The 20,433-nt window shown below is 35.9% G+C and overlaps 1 protein-coding gene across 1 annotated transcript in view; it reads left to right on the top strand.

The window, feature by feature from the left end:
- The window catches only part of agps.S (alkylglycerone phosphate synthase S homeolog), a 141,516-nt gene that overhangs the window by 60,962 nt on the left and 60,121 nt on the right, over positions 1-20,433 (top strand). The window contains exons 10-11 of the mRNA XM_041578918.1: positions 3,988-4,096; positions 7,725-7,852. Of these exons, the coding sequence (XP_041434852.1) occupies positions 3,988-4,096; positions 7,725-7,852 (237 nt within the window). The remainder of the gene's footprint in view (positions 1-3,987; positions 4,097-7,724; positions 7,853-20,433) is intronic.

The following is a 20,433-nucleotide window of genomic DNA, read 5'->3' as shown; positions in this document are numbered from 1 at the left end:
TTTAGTATACTGACATGACAATAATGCAATAAGGATGATTATGTAGTATGTTATTTTTTTTATATTCGGATGCAATAGCCATGTACTTCCAAGAATACAATATTTTATTTTAAATTAAAGTCAGCGTGCACTTATATACTTGAAATGCTGACTTGGATGTATTAGCTGTTCCCTGTTTTTACACAGGACTGTTTCCAAGCAGTGATAGCAGGAGCTAGGGGCACAAGGGCGTGCAATGAATCCAGCTAGATTAGACGAGAGCAATACCTGCACGGTTAAGTTGATCTCTAAGGGCCTTGTGATATGTTCTATAATTTTTCATGTTTCTAGCACCTTGGCTATAAAGGATGGGTCACCAAATATAGCTACAAAAATCGCTTAGGTTGGATTTATTTTTTAAGGCTGTCCTCATAGTTTCTGGTTCAGTATGAAATATATAACATGTTCCCTTTGGTGAAAAGATATGAGCTCTTAAAATAATTTAAAAACAGTTTTCTCACTGCTTCCATATGGAATTTAAGATGAGATTACCGGTATGGGTTAAGAAACTACAACCATCTGTCTTTTGAAGAGTTAAATAAACATTTAAAAATGTTTTCAGATTTAGCTTTTTTTTTTCTACTGTCGGTATGGCACAAGAAGATTTTCGGCAAGCTGTACATTAATGGCATTTAATAATTTGGTCAAATTTTTATAGTAGCGGGCATACTGCATGTCAAAACTCTGGATCTTCTTGCTACTTGTGGTATTTGTACCACCAGTGATTCAGATGTACATGGTGAAAACTCAGTGTAAATGAATAAACATTGTACATTATTCCTAACTTAATCCACTTTCCTATTGATTTTGTTACTTCAATTCAATTCAAAGGCTAACACTATATATAGGGAATTTCTCACATGAAGGCATTTCACAGCTTGTGATTAGATATATCCTGCACCAATTATGATTGGGCTAAATTAAAAAAAATGCTCCTCTATGATCAAGTACAGGGAAATCGCATCATATGAATAATGGCATAAATAAACACCTATAAAGTATAAGGATTGCACACCCAATTATAAAAAGGCGAAAATTTATTTAATCAAAAAAACACACTTACATATTAGGTTTGGCTCAATAGTGGCCCAACGCGTTTCAACCACATAAGTGGTCTTCATCAGGGGCAAAGTCCTAAATTACAGAAAAAGAGTAAAAAAAGGCCTTTTTGGTTTTTGCCTTTTTATAATTGGACGTGCAATCCTTATACTTTATATTTGATCTATGTTCAAGGAGGCTATATTTGGGCGGTCTCCATGGGATGAACACCCCACAATTAACATAGGGTGTGTGCCTTCTAAATTGTATCTTTTTATAAATAAAGACCTAACTTATTCATCACAGGTGTTTTAAAACCAACATGATTAATTGAGTACCAGGGTGTTGTTCCCGACATGCGTAACCATTTTTTGCAGATTGTTTGTCCCTGGTTCTGTTGGCTTTTTTCCAAGACATAAAACAACTTGTGCCTAATTGGTTTATAAATACATGCGATTTGAGTTAATTAATAATTGAGGTTGATTACAAATCCATACTGTGTGTGTGTGTGTGTGTTTATATATATATATATATATATATATATATATATATATATATATATAGATATATATATATATATATAGATATAGATATATATAGATATATATTTATTTATTTACTCCTCCATACTATGTTTTATGCAAAACCTACTGCCCAAACGCCATTGTTTTGCTATTGGCAGTTGTTATGTGTAATGTTTTTTATAATAGAAGTGATCAATTTTCCTAACAATTGGCTGACATATTCGGTTTCTCGCATCCTTCATGGAGGCAAGGAACTCTTCAAATTGCTGTCTTTTCGTCACCATCTTTTAATAGTGTGTAGCTAGGCATTGATAAATGTAAGGATAATTTAGGGCCCTTGTATTTGAAGGTTTTGGAGGGAGCACTCATTTAGGGACTGTTAAAAATGAACAATCAATTATTTATTCTCTGGGGAAAGAATGTTTTATAATTGGCAGCGATGATTGAGGGCACTAAGATAGGATTGTAAAGGAGCAAATATATTTGCTGTTTAAATTAAATGTTTTCCTTATTTTCTCCTTTCTGCCTTTTTATCTTTATTTTGTGTGACCCTGAACTGTTGCTTGTTTGAAAATTATATTATCTATTAATATCATTATTATGTATTACTAGGTGCAATGCATATCAATATAGCCATAAACAGAAATGCACATGGAATGAGTAGGTGGATCATTTATTTTCAGAAATTCCCAGAACAGTCACATTTTAGGAAGGGATAAGATGCAATGCATTGGATTTATGCAGCAAGGAGAAAGTACCACAAGACATTTGTATTTTAAAGTGAGTTTAGTTGGCGTATTGTCTGAACACAGATCTGTGTGTACGACTTTATATATCCTTAAGTTGTGATTGCCAAGATATTACTAAATTTTAGATTACCAGTTAGTGGTGTGGTTTAGTGTAACTTCAACTTTTCATTTCTACAGTAACCTTCCCCGGAACAGTAATACAAAAAAAAGAAAGTGTTTTAAAGGAATGACAATATAATATACTGTTTTCCTGCATTGGTAAAACTGGTATGTTTGCTTCAGAAACACAACTATAGTTTATATAAACAAGCTGTTGTGTAGCCATGGGGGCAGACATTCAAGCACAGGATACACAGTAGATAACAGATAAGTTCTGAATAATCCCATTGTATACTACAGGGCTTATCTGTTATCTACTGTGTATAATGTGCCTTTTCTACTTTTTCAGCCTTGGATGGCTGCCCCCATGGCTACACAGCAGCATGTTTATATAAACTATTGTAACGTTTTTGAAGCAAACACACCAATTTTACCTGTGCATCACAACTGTACATTATATTTTTATTACTTTATAAGACTTTCACTTTTTGGTGTTACTGTTCCTTTAAAGTTCTTGGTTATATTGTAGCTTCTAGGTGCTTTTGTTTCCCCACCACAGTCTAGAGGTTTATTGGTAGTTAAATTGGCTCCTTGTTGAACTGATTCTAGTGTGTATTTGTGTACATTCATCTCCATGAGCAATGGTTTGGAAATAAAACTGAGGTTCATTTGGGCAAAGATTGAATGTGGTTAGTAATTCTAAAATATCCCATAGCGGTTACTTGTAGATTTGTTGGGTCTAATTCATTCAGGGTACTGGGAACAATTCCTGACTGGCTACTGTTACTGCAGTAGTGCAGAGTTGCATTGCTTTAGACTTCATTCCACTAGTTACTAATATTACATGATACTATTCTGTGGCTCTATGCTTTTTTAAGGTATATGCTTTCCATATGCAAAGCCATAGGTTTACAAACCAGTGCTTGGGACCAACCAGTTTAGTGCATATTTCTGGTATTTTCCTGCTACAGAATCAGGTGTACCAGTCAGAAAGTCAATCAACTTACTGAGCCATCTGTGTTTCTGTGATCATGAGTGGGTCCTGAGGACTTAGCACTGCCTAACATTGTATGTTGTGTCTTGAAGTGTAGATCATATCTTATACAGTCAAATGCCAATTTTATATTTCTTGGGTGGGGCAGGTCAAAAAAGAAACACCATAAAATAGGGTACATGAAATAAGGGTTTTTTTTTTGAATATGGTGTTAAACAAAAAAGGTGAAGCAAAAACATCTAAAATCTTGGAAATGCTCGAGTGCTCCCATTGAAATGCATAAGGGACAATAAAAAATACGAAGAGACTATAAAAAAAACCATAGAATCTGGGAAACCATAAAAATGGGAGTTGACTGAATTATGAAAATGCGTTCAATAAACCCGTTAAGTGCTGTATATCATACATTGGTGTTTCCACATCAGCACATTAGTCCATATTTCCAGAATACATTCTGTTTACACACACTTGTTCTATCTATCTGAGCATGTTGTTTAGATTAGTAGATGATTATGTAGTCACTATTTAAAATTCTGTTTTGCAGGTTGTTCACATAAAAATGGTAACTCCTAAAGGTATTATTGAAAAAAGCTGCCAGGGCCCAAGGATGTCTACAGGGCCTGATGTTCACCATTTTATAATGGGATCCGAAGGTAAACATTTGCTTTTGTAATGCAGAATAAGCATGTTATATGCTGTATAATACACAAAAGCCATGAATATCGTGTTAAGTATAATCCTTATAAACTGCTCTTTGTGATGTCATCAGTTATAAACAGAGTTTTATGATGTAATTTTTGTCATGGAACTCCTCGGTGACTTTTATATTATATAGTGAATAAAGTACCCCCTCTTGTAAAATATAAGGATATTATAAGTTACTGAGGAGTTTCATGACCATATAAAAACACGAGGCCTAAGGCCGAGTGTTTTTATACAGGTCATGGAACTCCGAGGTAACTTCTAATATCAAGGACTATATCATTGTTGTAATCTAGGGCCAAACAAATGGATTAGCACAATTTTGGGCATATGGGGGAAAGATTTTACTTATAATGTATGGCCTTCTGTATCTGCGAAGGATAATGATTTCTTGCCAAAGAGAAGCCATCACTAAATTTGATTTACTTATCAAAAATGCAGTTGCCTGTTTTAATAAAACTCAGTTTTTATTTTATTTAAATTTTTAGTTTTTTGTTCATTTTTTTTTTTTAGGTTGCAGAGTTTAATGTGTGTAGCTGACAGTTATATTGCTGTATAATACAATAACATAAGTTGTATATCTTTCGGCATAGTTAGGATGTTCACAGCACTTTAAATCCTGCCTACAGTTACAGTGACATTTATAACTCATTGACCTTGCAGGTAACATTTAATAATATTGCCATACTCTTTAAAACCTTCAGCTTCTCTGCTCTTAAAGAAACAGTACTGCTATTCTTGTGCTGCAAGGAGCAATTAAAGGAGAACTAAACTAAAGAAGTAGGCTAGAAATGTTTTACATTATGTTTTGGGTTTCTGTGACAGACCAAGGCAACCACAGCCCTTTAGCAGTAAAGATCTGTGTCTCCAAAGATGCCCCAGTAGCTTCCCATCTTCTTTTGTGCTGATTCACTGCACATGCTCTGTGCTGCTGTCACTTACTGAGCTTAGGGACACACTCACAATATACAGTACACATAGAATATAAATGCCACAATATAAGGCTGATAAGTAATTAATACATATAATTACTACATTGGAAGCACAGAAACTGCTACAACTAGCATGAGAATTTAATAATCAGCCTTGTAGCATCAGCTTATATTACAGACCAACCTCATTTTCTACTTGATGATTTCATGATGATTCTCAACAGCTGGTCAGAGCCCACTGAGCATGTGAGTGTCGCAGACACTTTCCAAGATGGTGACCCCCTGTGACAAGTCCTGGATCATTGCTGCTATTGCGAATCTGAAACTTTAGGCTAGTGCAATAATTTCATTATAAAAAAAATGGCATTTTTAGCCATGTTAATTTTTAGGGTTAATTCTCCTTTAAGGGAGTTGCTCTAGCCTCTGGGAATAGAAGTTTGAAAAATAGATTGCTCTAAAGATAGATAGACGATCGATCAATCAATCAAATGAATTTGGCCTTGGGCTGAAAGAGGACCAGAACAATCCTTCGGAGGATTGTAAATGTTGGACAGCAATATAGCACGTGAGAAGTTTTCCAAAGCAGACTATTCATGGGTATTTTGCCCAGACTGCAAAAATGACAGAAGTAGTTCCACAAACCTATCCCATTCATCAGTGTTTTATACTCTTCGTCAGATATATAGATAGAATATGTATCCTTTATTTCTATAGCTGGTATGTTGGGCAGTTCTTTACAGGGAACATGGAACTGCTCACCAAAGCCCTGCACCAGTTGCTTTTAGAATGTAATTTCCCTATTACAGTCATGTAAACATGAATCAATTTTATGAGAAGCCACTTATGTTCCCTATTCATTTTGAACTTGATGGGGGGAAGTTAGATTTACCATTACAAACACAGATAGTGCCATATGTGGATAGAAGATTAAGGAGGTTAATTTACTAAAACCTGAAATGTTCTCATTATTTTATTAAAACAACTTCGACCAAACTTCCACCCACAATTTTACCATATTTATCAATAAAATAATTTGAAAAATTTGGTGCGGGGAAAAGACTTTATAAAATCTTGATGAAATCGTGAAAGAATTTGAAACAGATGATTTTTTCAGATTATTGCCCGAGAACCAAAAATTTTTTGGATTATTGTCGAAACCCAGTGCAGATCATGATATCTTCCAATTGTAAAAGGGAGTATTTTTCAGATTCGGACTTTTAGCAGCCAGGGGGTATAATAAATCTCTAAAAAAAAAAAAAAAAAAAGTAATTTTTTTCTACAAAAAAAAATGTTGTTTTCCCCTTTAAAATTTCGACATGAAAATCCGGACTTTAGTAAATAACCGCAAAGTGATTGCATGTTTTTGTAGCAGAAATCCTATGATTTCCAGCTTTGCTTAGCAGGGGAAGACTATACCATGTTGACAGATATTTTGAGAACTAAAGCAAAATGATAAATACCTATAGATTTAGAAAGCATTAAGGGGCAGATTTATCAAAGGTCAAGGTGAATTTTTGTATGAATTCGAGCTATTTTTTGTTTACTTCGACTAGGGAATAGTCCTAATTCGATTTGAATTTGAAAATAATGCAAACATTCGAATATCGAAATTTATCATGTTCTTTCCCTTTAAAAATTTGACTTCAACCATTCGCCATCTAAAACCTGCCGAATTGCTGTTTTAGCCTATGGCGGACCTCCTAGAACCCATTTGGAGTCAATTGGTGGACTTTGGAAAATCTAATTTTTTGGAGGGAAAAGCTTGTAATCGAATTCGATCGAATGCATAATTCCTTCGATTTTTACGATTCGAATTCGGTCGAATATGGACCTATTAGATCGAAAACTGACCTATTCGACCAAAAATAAAACTTAATTTATACTTAATTTTGGTTGGTCTTTTTGAATTAGAATATCCAAGTTTTTTTTAACTCAAAATTCGACCCTTGATAAATATGCCCCTAAGTGTAGCGATGCACTTTGTAGCTTTTAAAAATTACCCACATATAGGTTGGTATGTGTCAACAGTATTTGTGTGATTCCAATATGTGTTAAGGATTTGCACCACTGTGGACCTGATTCATTATAGATTAAACTAGGAAATCCCATAATCTATTTTAAGATCTATTGATTATCAAAAATGTCTTGATAAATGAACACATTCATCATAGCCGATACCTCTGTCAATTTGGCAACATGCATTTGACTGGTTGGTTGCTGTTTGTTTAAGGTTAATGCAAACCCTGCCAATGGATAAGTGTGATATGGAAATACCTGCCCTTGGCACCAGCCTCGACAGGTAGATTAGTTTTAGTTGGTAACAGGCTATTGCTATTCAAGTTAACACCAGTCAGAATGGGCAATGAAATGTGTTTCTCTGCTACCACGCTTTTTGCCATGAGCCTAAGAGTTAAGAACAAGCCTGCACATTCCTTGAGCAAGTGATGACGTTGTATATTAAATGATAGATCAGTTTCTCTGTTTTGCCTGTTAAGATCTGATCATATCATTGTGCTAAATATGCAGAAACGATTACTAGTTGGCGTGCAAACTTGCCATTTTTTCCAGGATTAAATAATTCATTCTAGTAATGAATGTGATGAAACCAAACTTGTTTTTTTCATGCCTGTTGTATTTTTTCTTAAAGGGACACTTGGGGTGGTCACAGAAGTTACAATTAAGATCCGGCCAGTTCCAGAATATCAGAAATACGGCTCTGTGGTGTTTCCAAACTTTGAGCGGGGGGTGGCCTGCTTACGAGAAGTTGCAAAACAGGTAAAATTATGTTTTAAAAGTTCGTGACGTTTGTCATGGTATTTCCAGCAAATTGACACATACAGTATCTGAGAAGTATTTGTATTAAAAGGGGAAGTTTGTGAATCTCATTTAGATATATACTCATATTTGGATTTTTACACTTACCAGCCTTCAAAAGGTTTCAGCTTTCAAGTATGATGTAGCTAATATAAATGGCAGAGTTGTGTGCTTGTTTCAACATAGCTATTAATTAAAAGGGAACTGTTGGGAAATAAACATTCATCCGTATTGTATTGTGTGTTCTTTACTTAGTTTATACAAATAGTTTTGATTATGAAATCTAAAGATGTATTTGTGTGCTTCCTCAACCCAACATTTTGTCCTGCAACAGATAACCCAACAATAGCCAGTTAGCATTTCACAACATGGGTTGCAGCTGGAAAAATTGTTGGGTTGAGGAACACGCACAAATACATAATTAAATATTCAAACAACTGTAAGTCAAAAAATATTACTGTTTGTGAAATTCTACTGCAGTTTATAATAGAGAGGGTTCTCTTTTAATCCAAGTTTTCCTGTACTTGAAAGGATTTTCAGAACCTAAATGGCATTTTTATTGAGGCTGACTAAAGATGGATACTACTGTATTTCATTGTTATGAACATATGATATGACAGAAAACCCACATGCAAACTGTGCATGTATATAGTTAACTATGTAGTCTGCTAGACATAAAAGGGATGCACATTGCCATTCCCTAATTGCCTGCAATGATATTGTTGATGTGCTCCTGTGAATGTCCCTCTATTAAAGTTTGGTGCTTCCCTGAGCACTGGATCTCTGCTCACCCCCTACTGTCAATGATTGGATAATTTGCATATGTCTCACAGAAGAGAGGGGTATCTCTTCTTTCCATTTCCTCTGCCACCAGACACTGTCGGGGAGTTGGAATTATTCAGTACAACACTCTACATTCAGGGTTAGAGGACCTGCAGTATAAGATTTCCTTGCATCATATTCTGGCACAGAGTGGTGTAATCCTTTGCTGCTTATAACTTAACATAAATCTGTAATAAAGATTCAACATCCTCTGGCCCCATGAACTCTCATCAGAAGTTCATCAATTTAGATCTCCAGAAGGTACAGTAATTGTATTGGTTGTCTCAGCATAGTCCCTGATGGTAATCTCAAGGAACATGAGTGAATGTGATTGTCTCTTCCTGAAAAAACTGTGTCAATTATTCAAGTCCACCACATTTCTCTTGGCATCTTGTCTTCCTTAACCAACACCAGATCTCCAACTTTGAATAAACATATACATCCTCCTCCCTTGGTGTAGTGAGCTGATCTCAAAACCAGCAAATATTCCTTATGCCACCTGTTCCAGAATTTAGTTACAAGCACTTAGCAGTGTTTCAACCTCCTTGACAATGCCTGTTGAGTGGAATAGTTGTGACACACTGTAGGCACCTTACATTGCTGCAATGTTGTAAGTCGCTGCCCAGTGAGAAAATGTCTTGATGTTAATTGCTGGCGACCCTGACCATCGCTAGCGTTTAGAACAGTCTCTACTTCAGTTAGAATTGTGGTAAGCTCTTCAAAGCATAACATTGCCTTTTCCAAAATGTTCTTAAAGCAAGACTTCACAGATCGAACAAGTTTTCCCCAGAATCCTCCCCACCAAGCACCTCTCTCAACAATGTACTTCTAAGTAATTTCTTTCTTAATGAAGAACTCCTTTAAGAAAGTAGTGTTAAGGGTTTCCATAGTTCTTGGAGAGAAAAATCGGATCTCTTAAAGGTCTTTGCATTGTCAGAATATACAACCTTGCATAACCCCCTTCTGGCAATAAATCTCCTAAAGGCTAAGAAAAAGTTCTCCGTTGTCTGGTCTGAAACAAGTTCTAAGTGAACAGCTCTTGTCACTGCACTATGCGATAGACGTCGTTCTTGTAGATGTTTTGTCCTTTACAAATTGCTGCTTATAACTTTTATTTAGAAGAAATGCATAACAGATCTGCTATACAGTTTAATGCAAGAACATGCAGCTTCAGAGAGAGAAAACTCACACACATTATCACAGAAACAGGAAAAGTATAGATCAGGAAGTGACCCAGAACCAATAGCAATCCCTTACATCAGGGCTGTCCAACTGCCCCACCCTCTTGTGTGGCCCTCCACATGAAAGTCTCCCTGTTGTGTCTGCTTATCATGTGTAAAATTTAATAGGTATCACTACAGAGATTAACTGGGCCCTGCATTGTTTAAACCTCAAATTCAGACTGTAATCCCTGTATTGTTCACACGTGTAACCCCCCTGCATTGTTCACACGTGTAACCCCCCTGCATTGTTCACACCTGTGACACCTCTATTGTTCACACCCTAAAGCCCTGTACTGTTCACTACTCCGTTCCGGACTCAAACTGCCCACATTGTTCACCCATTCACACCTTATTTAAAATGCTAATGGGTCACCAGCAATGTGTCACTGTATGTAGTACATTTTAGAGTGGTCCTGATGGGTTTCCCTGTCTCCTGCTCTGTTCTGCTATGCTCCCTGTGTGTGTCTAATCTGCCTGCCCTATTCTTCTTGGGTGTGCCAAACTCTGCCTGCCCTATTGTCCTTGGGCCTGCCATACTCTGTCTTTGTGTTCTATACTCTGCCAGTGTCCTCCATACTCTGCCTTCCCTATGCTTCATGTGTGTGCCCTACTCTGCCTGTGAAACATAAGCTGGTATTTGTTCTGGGGGTTTGTTAGCATTTGAAATTGAATCATTTTTAGGGGCCCCTAAGGTGTTTAAACATGTGCTGGGGTGGGGTACTGTGTTATCCACAGGGGAGGAGGAGGTATATGGATTTAAGGGTATGTTGTACTTTTTTCACATATGAGTGATATCCCTGTATTAAGCACCAACCATTTGACATGGTTTTGTGGTAACATGGGTGTGGTCTAAAACAGGGAGTGGCTAACACTGGCTTCCATTATTGGCCCTCCACCATGTAGACCAGAAAAATTCTGGCTCTTGGTAGCATAGAAGTTGAACAGCACTGCCTTACATCATACACACACACAGGAAATTACATTATAACATTAGGCATATGAATTATGAGACCTGTAATATTCTGTATAACATAATAAATACATAACATAAATCTGTAATAAACACATGTATAGCCCTATGTTTACCTTGGTAATTCTTTTTAGTTTTTCAAAAACAGAAGCAGTGTATTTCCTGGTGTGTATTCCACAGTTGGCTAGCAAAAGCTATTGGCTGATTATTATGGGCTACAGGACTCATGCAAAATCTGCACATTACTTTATGAACCCCAGAGTTCATAAAACTTGTTCAAAGTGATAGTATGGTGGTTAAGCCTAACGTTATTTATTGTGTTTCATTTGTGCTTATGATAGTTTGTATCCAGAGCATTGTGCTTTGGAAGCCACCTATAAATTATGACATAATTTATTAAGGATGGAGCAATTGGAACCGTACATTAATTAACTAGAGTGTTTAAAGAGGTTAGACTGCTGATCTGAGGAATAAAATAAAAAAGTATTAAATTAATTTAAGTAGAAGTGCAGTTCAAGCGAGTAAATAAAGTCAAAGAGAAGGTCTCAAACTTGGCTTTATAGTTGCAAAACACATAACATTTAGATTTATTCGACTGTCCAGTATGAATTTAAGACTTTAAGCTTGTCGTTTCTACTTGGGAATGGTATTTACCTGGGAACAGCTGTAAAATTGTCTGTCACACTGAAGTGTTCACAAAGCCACTCTGGTTGTATTGCACTGTTAGGCACGTTTCTTGTTATTGAATCTTTGTGTAGCCTCATTGCTAAAATATGTTTAATTCTGTGAGGCACTAACTCTTTTCAGATGTCTGACATATAGCCAAGTGTACAAGGCACGTTTATTGTGTGTTTTGCAGATAAACTCACCCCAGCACAGTAGTATGAAAATGCTTTATAGGGATCATTTTGTATAGTGCAAACAGAGAAGAAAAGGGGAACAAACACTGTAGGTTACCACTATCTGTGTTTTGCACTATCCTTCAATATTTTCCATTTTGTGAGCATGTAAAGGACCAGTAAAATTGAACAAATATATCATATACAGTTGAATATAATGTGCCTCCCACACCAGGAGCTCTCTCCTGGTATGGGCAACCTAGTGCTTGGGAGTGGCATGTTGGTGCACATGCAAGTGCATACTGAGCAAGTGTTCCAGCTCGCTAATATAGAACTGAAGAATGTGTCAACTGATCCTACATCATACACATGCACATACTGAGCAAGTTGGGGCACCAACCCATTAATATTGTGCCCGAACATGGCCACCCGCACCGGGATCTTCCTCTTGGTGCAGATAGCATAGCTGTTGTGTGATGCCGTTTTTTGAAATAATAGTATTGGTTTGTTTAACTTGTTTGGGCTGTACGGGTTTTAACAATTATTATTTAATAGAAGCCCTTTAATACAGCTACAGGTGCCCTTTAATACAGAGTAGATGTTGGTGAGCTCAGTTCATAATAAGATAAAAATATCCACAAAAACACTCACTCCATTATTTGATCATAGTTTGCCCTTTGGCTAAACTCTGAGTTGCATCCCCAAATTTTGACATAGGTTAGGCCCTAGACTTTACAGGCAGTACTCTCTATGTAGAGCAACTAGACTGTATATATTTATTAGTGTGGGTAAAATGAAAAGGTCTATTAAGCGTGGCTACAATGGAAATGTAGACTGGTACATTGTTTGCAAAGCTTATTCTTTTAGACGTTGTAACTCTAATTTGCTAGGTTATCTAGTGAGAGTAGTGTGTGAGTACAGGTATGGGTTCTGTTATCTGGAAACCTGTTATTCAGAATGCTCCAAATTACGGAATGGCCATTTCCCATAGACTCCATTTAATCCAAATTTTTCAAAATAATTTCCCTTTTCTCTGTAATAATAAAACAGTTCCTTGTTATTGACCCACACTAACATATAATGAATCCTTATTGGAAGCAAAACCAGCCTATTTGTTTTATTTAACGTTTACATGATTTCCTAGAAGACTTAAGGTACAAATTACTGTTATCCGGAAAACCCCTAGTCCCGAGCATTCTAGATAAGAGGACCCATACCTGTATAAACGACTTCTAAAGGGTGCAGGCGTTGCTATGTTAAGGTAAATAACCTTTTAGTATATAGCACTGATCTACCATTTATTATCCTCTAACTAACAAAGTAAAAGCTTAGAACAGTGATCCCCAACCAGTAGCTCGTGAGCAACATGTTGCTCCCCAACCCCTTGGATGTTGCTCCCAGTGGCCTCAAAGCAGGAGCTTATTTTTGAATTCCAGGCTGGAGGCAAGTTTTGGTTGCATAATAACCAGATGTTCTGCTAAACAGAGGGTCATGTAAGCTGCCAGTCCACATAGGGACTACCAATAGCCAATCACAGCGCTTATTTGGCAGTGCACCCCCAGGAACTTATGCTTGTGTTGCTCCCCAACTCTTTTTACATCTGAATGTTGCTCAGGGGTGAAAAAGGTTGGGGACCCCTGGCTTAGAAGCTGAAAAGCTAAAAAAGCTTACTTACAGCACAATACCTTTTCTATTCATAGGTGACCATTTTGGCAAATTTGAAAATACAGTACTTCCTAGATCACTATGGTGAGGGCCCACATTATTTATAACCACTTGAAGTGCATTTGCTGTGTCTGCTCTCCAAAACATGTCACATTTCATAAATTAAACTATACAGAGGAAAAATGCTCTAAAACCCATAGCCTCATATTCCACTGGTTGAGTAGTATTTATAACTAGGGTATAGTTTCCTTGAAAACGGTTACTTTTTTCATATTTTGCTTAAAACGTCTATGGGATAAAGTCCAAGCTTTTGTCAGCTGTGATTATGACGGAAAGCAGAAAGAATTAGTTTTATCCCCGGAGTAATCTTCTTATCTGGTACTCTGGTGAATGCTCCTGTAAAGTATTGTCCAAACATCAGCAATGCTGTGTTGGAATGTTATTCAGACATTATCTTACTAAGGCAACCAGCCAGTTTCTCTTGTATCAGCCTATTAGAATTCAAAATCCATCTATAATAACACACTAGTGACTTTTCCTCAAATTAAATATTGTAGATTTTAGTTTCTTAAATGATTAGATTTAAATGATTTATATTTTTCTGAAATGCTTTTTTTCCCTTTTTTATACCAATTGACTTTAGCTTGGAATTTGCAAAGAAGAAAGTTTGTATATACAGGTATAGAAACTATTATCCAGAATGCTTGTGACCTGGGGTTTTCTGGAATCTAGGAATGTTATTTAACATACATCCTTTAAAAATCATCTAAACATTAAATAACCCCAATAAGATTGTTTTGCTACCATGGATTCATGGAGCTTAGTTACCATCAAGTACAAAGTATTGTTTTCGAATTGTTGGTAAAAATTCAGTGTATGGGGGGATGGTCTTACTTTCTTGTGGAGCTTTCTGGATCACAATTATTATATATTAGATATGTGATCCCACGTATGCTAAACATATACACTAACATTACTTACAGGGAGTGCTAAAGTTGCAATAAAGATGTAACTATATATATATATATATATATATATATATATATATATATATATATATATATATATATATATATATATATATATATATATATATATATAGTCAACTACAAGAGGTCCACTGCACTCAACCCATTATCAATATATTTAAGACAGCGACATTTTGTGCATACTACTACTAAAAAATGCCTTACCCTTTAAACAACACAGGGATTGTTTGTCCATATATTGCAATATATTTAAGCTGGCCAACTACGTCAAAGTCATCCCATATCTGGCCAGTCCTACACTTAATTTTCATCTGATTCACTAAGAATTCAATTGCTTAATTATACATTTTACAAAGGGACTAAGTTTTACCTGCAACTTACTAGCTGCTTTCAAAGTAAATATATTTATATATATATTTATATATATATATATATATATATATATATATATATATATATATATATATATATATATATATATATATATATATATATATATAGTTATATCAAAGAACAGCAAACAAAATTATATTTATATATGGCATTCTTAAAATAAAAATGCTTGTGAAACAGCAGGAAAAGACAAGTATAAATCATACATGTAGAATCTGTAGGTATATATGAACAAAATACTGCCAATGTGTTTAAAGATACCTTCTGTCTTGGTTGTTACCCAGAATGGAACTGATCATATTTGTATCCATAAATGTGGCACATCAATGGCTAACAAAATAAATCAATTACAGACCAAGCCATCTGCCTTCCTCCTGACTGATAGATGGTGCAAAGCTCCATATAGAATAATGAGTTGAGCTAAAGTAGTCATCATTCTCTGTCATCCTGATCCACATCTGTCTTGCAGTGTCATTGAACCTTGTATCCAAAATGGCCACCCCGGTGGGGCCTGCACACGTCTAGGGTCAAACAATTCAGAATATACAATTTCTGAATGTTTGTGGAAAATACAATTTTAGCAACAATAAAATTATTTTATTGTTTTCTGTTCTGCTCAGCTATGTTAATTCTTCTCCAGGGAAGGAAAGTTTCCAGGGCTGAGAAATTGCAGTAGAGATTGAAGCTGACTAAAGCATGAGTAATAGTTGGGACTATCTCACGTAAAAATAAAGTGACTATTTCATTTTGTTCTAAGGATTTTTCTTGATCGGTTTTTTTCCCGACAGAAACAATATGAAGTGAAGGAGAAAACCAAAAAAAATCATAACAATGAGACATATACTATATAGTACAGTATGTCTAAAAATGTTTTTATCTCCCCTGCCATTGAAGAGAGAAAATTAGTTCTCAAGCTACTGTTCTGTGTAAAACTATAAAGGGTCTTTGCTCATAGCAATATGTATAGTATTTGCAATTATTGTTGTATGTGAACCTGTGTTTCTTATTGCATTTTATACAGTATACATATACTGGCCAATAAAAGCTTTAAATTTGACTCCTCTGGAATGATTAAAAAGTTTATTGGCCTTTGCAGGGGGTAGATTCCTGCACGGGTCCATTTTTTTGGGACACGTACCCGCAATCCGCAACCCGGACAGCAACCCGCATTCTTACCCGCTTGGAACAGCTACCTGACCCTACCCGAAAGTACCTTATCCACAACCCGAACCCACGACCCGCTGACCATCAAGAATCAGGAAGTGCTGTCATTGTAAACCAGAAGTGACATCATCGGAAGTAGACGTGACCAGAAAAAGTGAGTAAAACAGGAAGTGCTGTCATTGCAAACCGGAAATGACGTCATCGGAAGTAGCCGTGACCAGAAAAATGGAGTAAATATCACTATTGTGAAGACCCGCGGCGTGACCCGCAGAACCGCCAACGCGCGTCTTTACCCGCACCCGGAACTTCAATCCGCAGGGTACCGTAGGTTTTTGCGGGTACCCAACCCACTGCAGGACTGTAGCAGGGGGTCTCCTAACATCCTGCCCAGCCAATATCTGGCTGAAATTTGACTATATATATATATATATATATATATATATATATATATATATATATATATATATATATATATATATATATATATATATATATATATATATATATATATATATATATATATATATATATATATATATATATATATATATATATATAATCAGTCAGGTTAGAAAAACTCATCAGGCTTATTAAGATCTTGGAGTCTATTGCCACTTAAGGTTTATACTATTGTACTGACATCTAGCCAACTCCTTGTAGAGGGACAAAAATTCTACTGTTTTCTACAGATTTGACTAAGTATTGCATGGATTGAATCTTTTTTCCCTATTACAAAAAGGGGGGTTGACATTTAGTAATGTTTGCTGACCCCCTAAATGATATTCTTACATAACTGGCTTATATACGTACAGATGTAAAGCTTACATAATGAAGAAAATTTTGAATTAAAAGCAGCTTTCCAATATACACGACAAATTTCATGTATCATTGAAACAAAGATGTGCCAATAATATAGCCTCCGAGACTCTATATCATATCCCACAATACCTTGCACATGCAAATATCAATTGACCTAGAGGGTACTGCTTTAAACAGCAAGTTTGGATAATTTTTGAATGAGTGGAAATTTGTACTTTACTGTGTATTGGAAAGCAGTGTAGCATTGGCTTTTATTAGACAAAAGGTTATATTCAGATGTTCACAATCCATTTTGTTTTGAAAAACAAAGCAACAGACTTAATATGAGGCACTCATATTATTTTAACTGTGGTTATTACACCAAGGAGTAGATTACATTTATTTGGAACTGTGACACAGATGTACTTCAACATCTCCCAGTTAAAATAAATTGGGCAAAAGATTCTCCACTCCTAGCATCACACATGAGAAGGGTACAAGGCTAATGATGGCATCCACTAAAGATTTCGGGGACAACCTTCCATTAAAAGATATTTGTAATTTTGTGTGAATTACATTTCCAAGCATTTGCTCGTGTGTGTTCACTAACCATTGTTCTCTTGAACCAGAGATTCTTCACAAAGAGTTCTTGGAGATGATTGGGTTCATACATGCATTTCGTCTTTTTCACTCTGAAATTAAAAAGATTAACCCCTGTATTTAGTTGAGCTAGGTGTAAACCTTCACACCTATAAAATAAGTCAAACCCATTTCACAGCCAAACTCAGAACAAAGATGAAATTGCAGCTTGTTCTGATTACTTAAATTAAGATCTTGTGTGGCTTTAGCACCACCAAAAAGTAAAGTAAAATGTTGATTGCAAACCAAAATAGGGGGAAAAATGGGCATACCATAGGATGATTAATTACTTCTCCTCTGATTGTAGATAAATGTTTCTTCCCACCGTTGTTCTCAAGCCACTTTGACATTGATGAATGCCACCAGAGTCTAAATGAAAGAACAGCTTTGATCGTGCTGATAAACATGTATTTGCTTTGTATGTGAAGTTGAAAATATAAAGCAGAGCATTTGTAGACAGAGAGGAGAGAAATGTTTTAGCTCTGTCATTATATACAGCTGTTTTCTCTGAAATGAACTTGAAGAAAATATCAGCCAACTTAGCTTGTGTTAGATGCAATCGCTACGGTGAGGACTTGTTTCCATATGGAAGAAATCCATACTTTTAATTACCCAGAATCCTTATGTGCTGTCTCACCTTTGTATGACATCGGAAAGTGCATTGTGTTGAAGGAAGATCATTGTATTAAAAAGACCTGTAGAACTGTTAAATCATCACCACACGGTCAAAAAAAGAGCAATTTGGCTTTTCAAGTGGTTTTTCCTTCCAGAAGCTGATTCTGCACTGTGCAGCGCAAGATATTCTAAGGGTGAGAATATTGACAAACCACAAAACCGAAACAGAAGAATTCAATGGGTCTTCACCTCCAGAGTTAATAAGTATTGGAAGTGCCTTTGGCAGCATTCAAGACCCAAACCTGTTGGGTTAGGAACAGCTTTGTACACCTAATTTTGTACAAACCTATTCATCTTTACAATGCTAATAAAGCCCAATCATTTGCATACTATTTATGTGTTCCATAAATACTTAAATAATTTGTGTGCTTTAGCCAAGCCCATCCTATCTGTGTCTCTATGCATTGGGTCTATTATTTAGTCTTGTACTTACCTTTATTTATTTTCCCTTCTGCCAGACATTGGTTCAAGGCCTTCTTGATGGGCAACATCCCATGGCCACTAAAAACCCTGTAATGCCTTCCTTCCTTCCTTCCTTCCTGAACTACAACCAAATTGGTGGTGTCTATGAAGTGCTTTGGAAATTGTTCATACAGTCACACTAGAGATATTTATGGCCAAAATAATGTAGAGAGAGTAAAAGAGAGAGGTGGCGATGATGGAATCAGTATTTTAATTAGTTTGTCCTGCCTTGTTAGCCCAGTTTTAAATCGGTGGCACACGCAGGATTAATCAAAACAATGCTTCCTACTTCAGATTACTTGCCTTTGACCTGGCACAAGGGATTAGGGATCACCCTGATAGCAATTCCCTGCTGTCCCATCATCTATAAGATTTAATTGTAATTTCCATTATTCTATTTCAAGACCCCATCCAAAAAACCTGAAATTCCATAACAGAAATCGGAACAATGGGTGTAGTGAAAACATTAGACAAGGGTGCTGCAATCATTACATGTTACTGTAAACATGCAATATCACTATTTTTTTTTCACTCAATTTTTCTCCCTTTATTACTGAGAAACTATTCAATCCAGCAGTATTTGACCATATTGTGATTATTCATTTACTGAAAATGTAATCTTAATCTCCTTTACTGCTTTTGGGAGATGTCGATAACATTGGCCTTTCCTTGAAATTATAATGCAGAAGAAATAAAGATAAATTAACAAACAAGGATAGCCAGTATTGGGATTCAATATGTTTGGCTTCCATCCCAATGATGTCGTCTTAAAACCTGTAATCGTGTCACTCTTTTGTTACACTGGCCAAATAAGTAATTGTTATAGAGTAGTTGTTAAAGGCCACCACTACTTTTTTGTTAAAAAGGGATGCTATAATGTAGAATTACATTAGAAAACATAATTTTGCCTCTTTATAGGGCATTTTCTTGAGTATTCAGTGCAGTTAGGCCGGTGAAGGGAGTGGAAGAATTAAAATATGATTGTTAAGGTTGGGTTTGTTTTCTCTGGAGAAAAGGTGCTTACAAGGTGACATGATTACTCTCAACAGGTGCATCAGTGGACATTATAGATTTATAATTAAAAAAAATTATAGATAGTGGGGGTTCTTTTTTCCCATAGAAGTAATCAATTAACAGTAGGCCACATTTTTAGGTTTGTGGAACTGGACTTTTATTTGAAGCAATAGAGGGTTTGAACTTGATGAACTTTTGCCTTTTATTAACCCAAGTAAACGGTTTTCTTTTTTTTTTTTTGCCAATGATCAGTGAATGAGTGCAATGAAATCCTACTTGTAGTCCTAGGGTTGTGACCTGGTGGGCCTGTGCATTGGGAGGGTTACCTAAAGGTCCACAAAATGTTGCAGTTAAATTGGCAGTATTAAATCAGTGCATAACAAAATGCTGCTGATTTATTATCTCAAAAAATGAGTTTTCCTTCCTATTTCCATGCACTATGCATTGTGTAATTCAAGGAAATCAGCAGTGTTATGGGTCACTAAATTCAAGTTAATATGAGTCTAGGCTTGGTTCTTGACTATCAAGATTGGCTTATGGCTCTTAAAAAAAAGAAGCATCCATCCAATAGGTCTATAAATCACAATCGCTATTAACTTTCCTTCCTGTGTTTATCCACCAAAGGCTTGTGGTAAAGTTATTTCAGTTATGGTTTGTCATTAACGTTGATGGAAAGATTGGCATTACAGATGTGGTGTTCATCAGTGTTGAATGATTGTTTCCTGACTAGATTATAACTCCTGTAAGTATCAGGTTGTTTCCTTTTAACACGTTGTAAAGGCATTTGTGTATGTTCCCTCATGAACAAGTAATTAGGTTGTACTGAAGGAAAAGCTTTTTATGGGGTGCTAAGATGACTTCTCCACAAACAAGCATGATTATATAAGTA

The sequence above is a fragment of the Xenopus laevis genome, chromosome 9_10S (assembly GCF_017654675.1).
Source record: "Xenopus laevis strain J_2021 chromosome 9_10S, Xenopus_laevis_v10.1, whole genome shotgun sequence".
Lineage (NCBI taxonomy): Eukaryota > Metazoa > Chordata > Amphibia > Anura > Pipidae > Xenopus > Xenopus laevis.
This window is presented reverse-complemented; position numbering and strand designations above follow the sequence as displayed.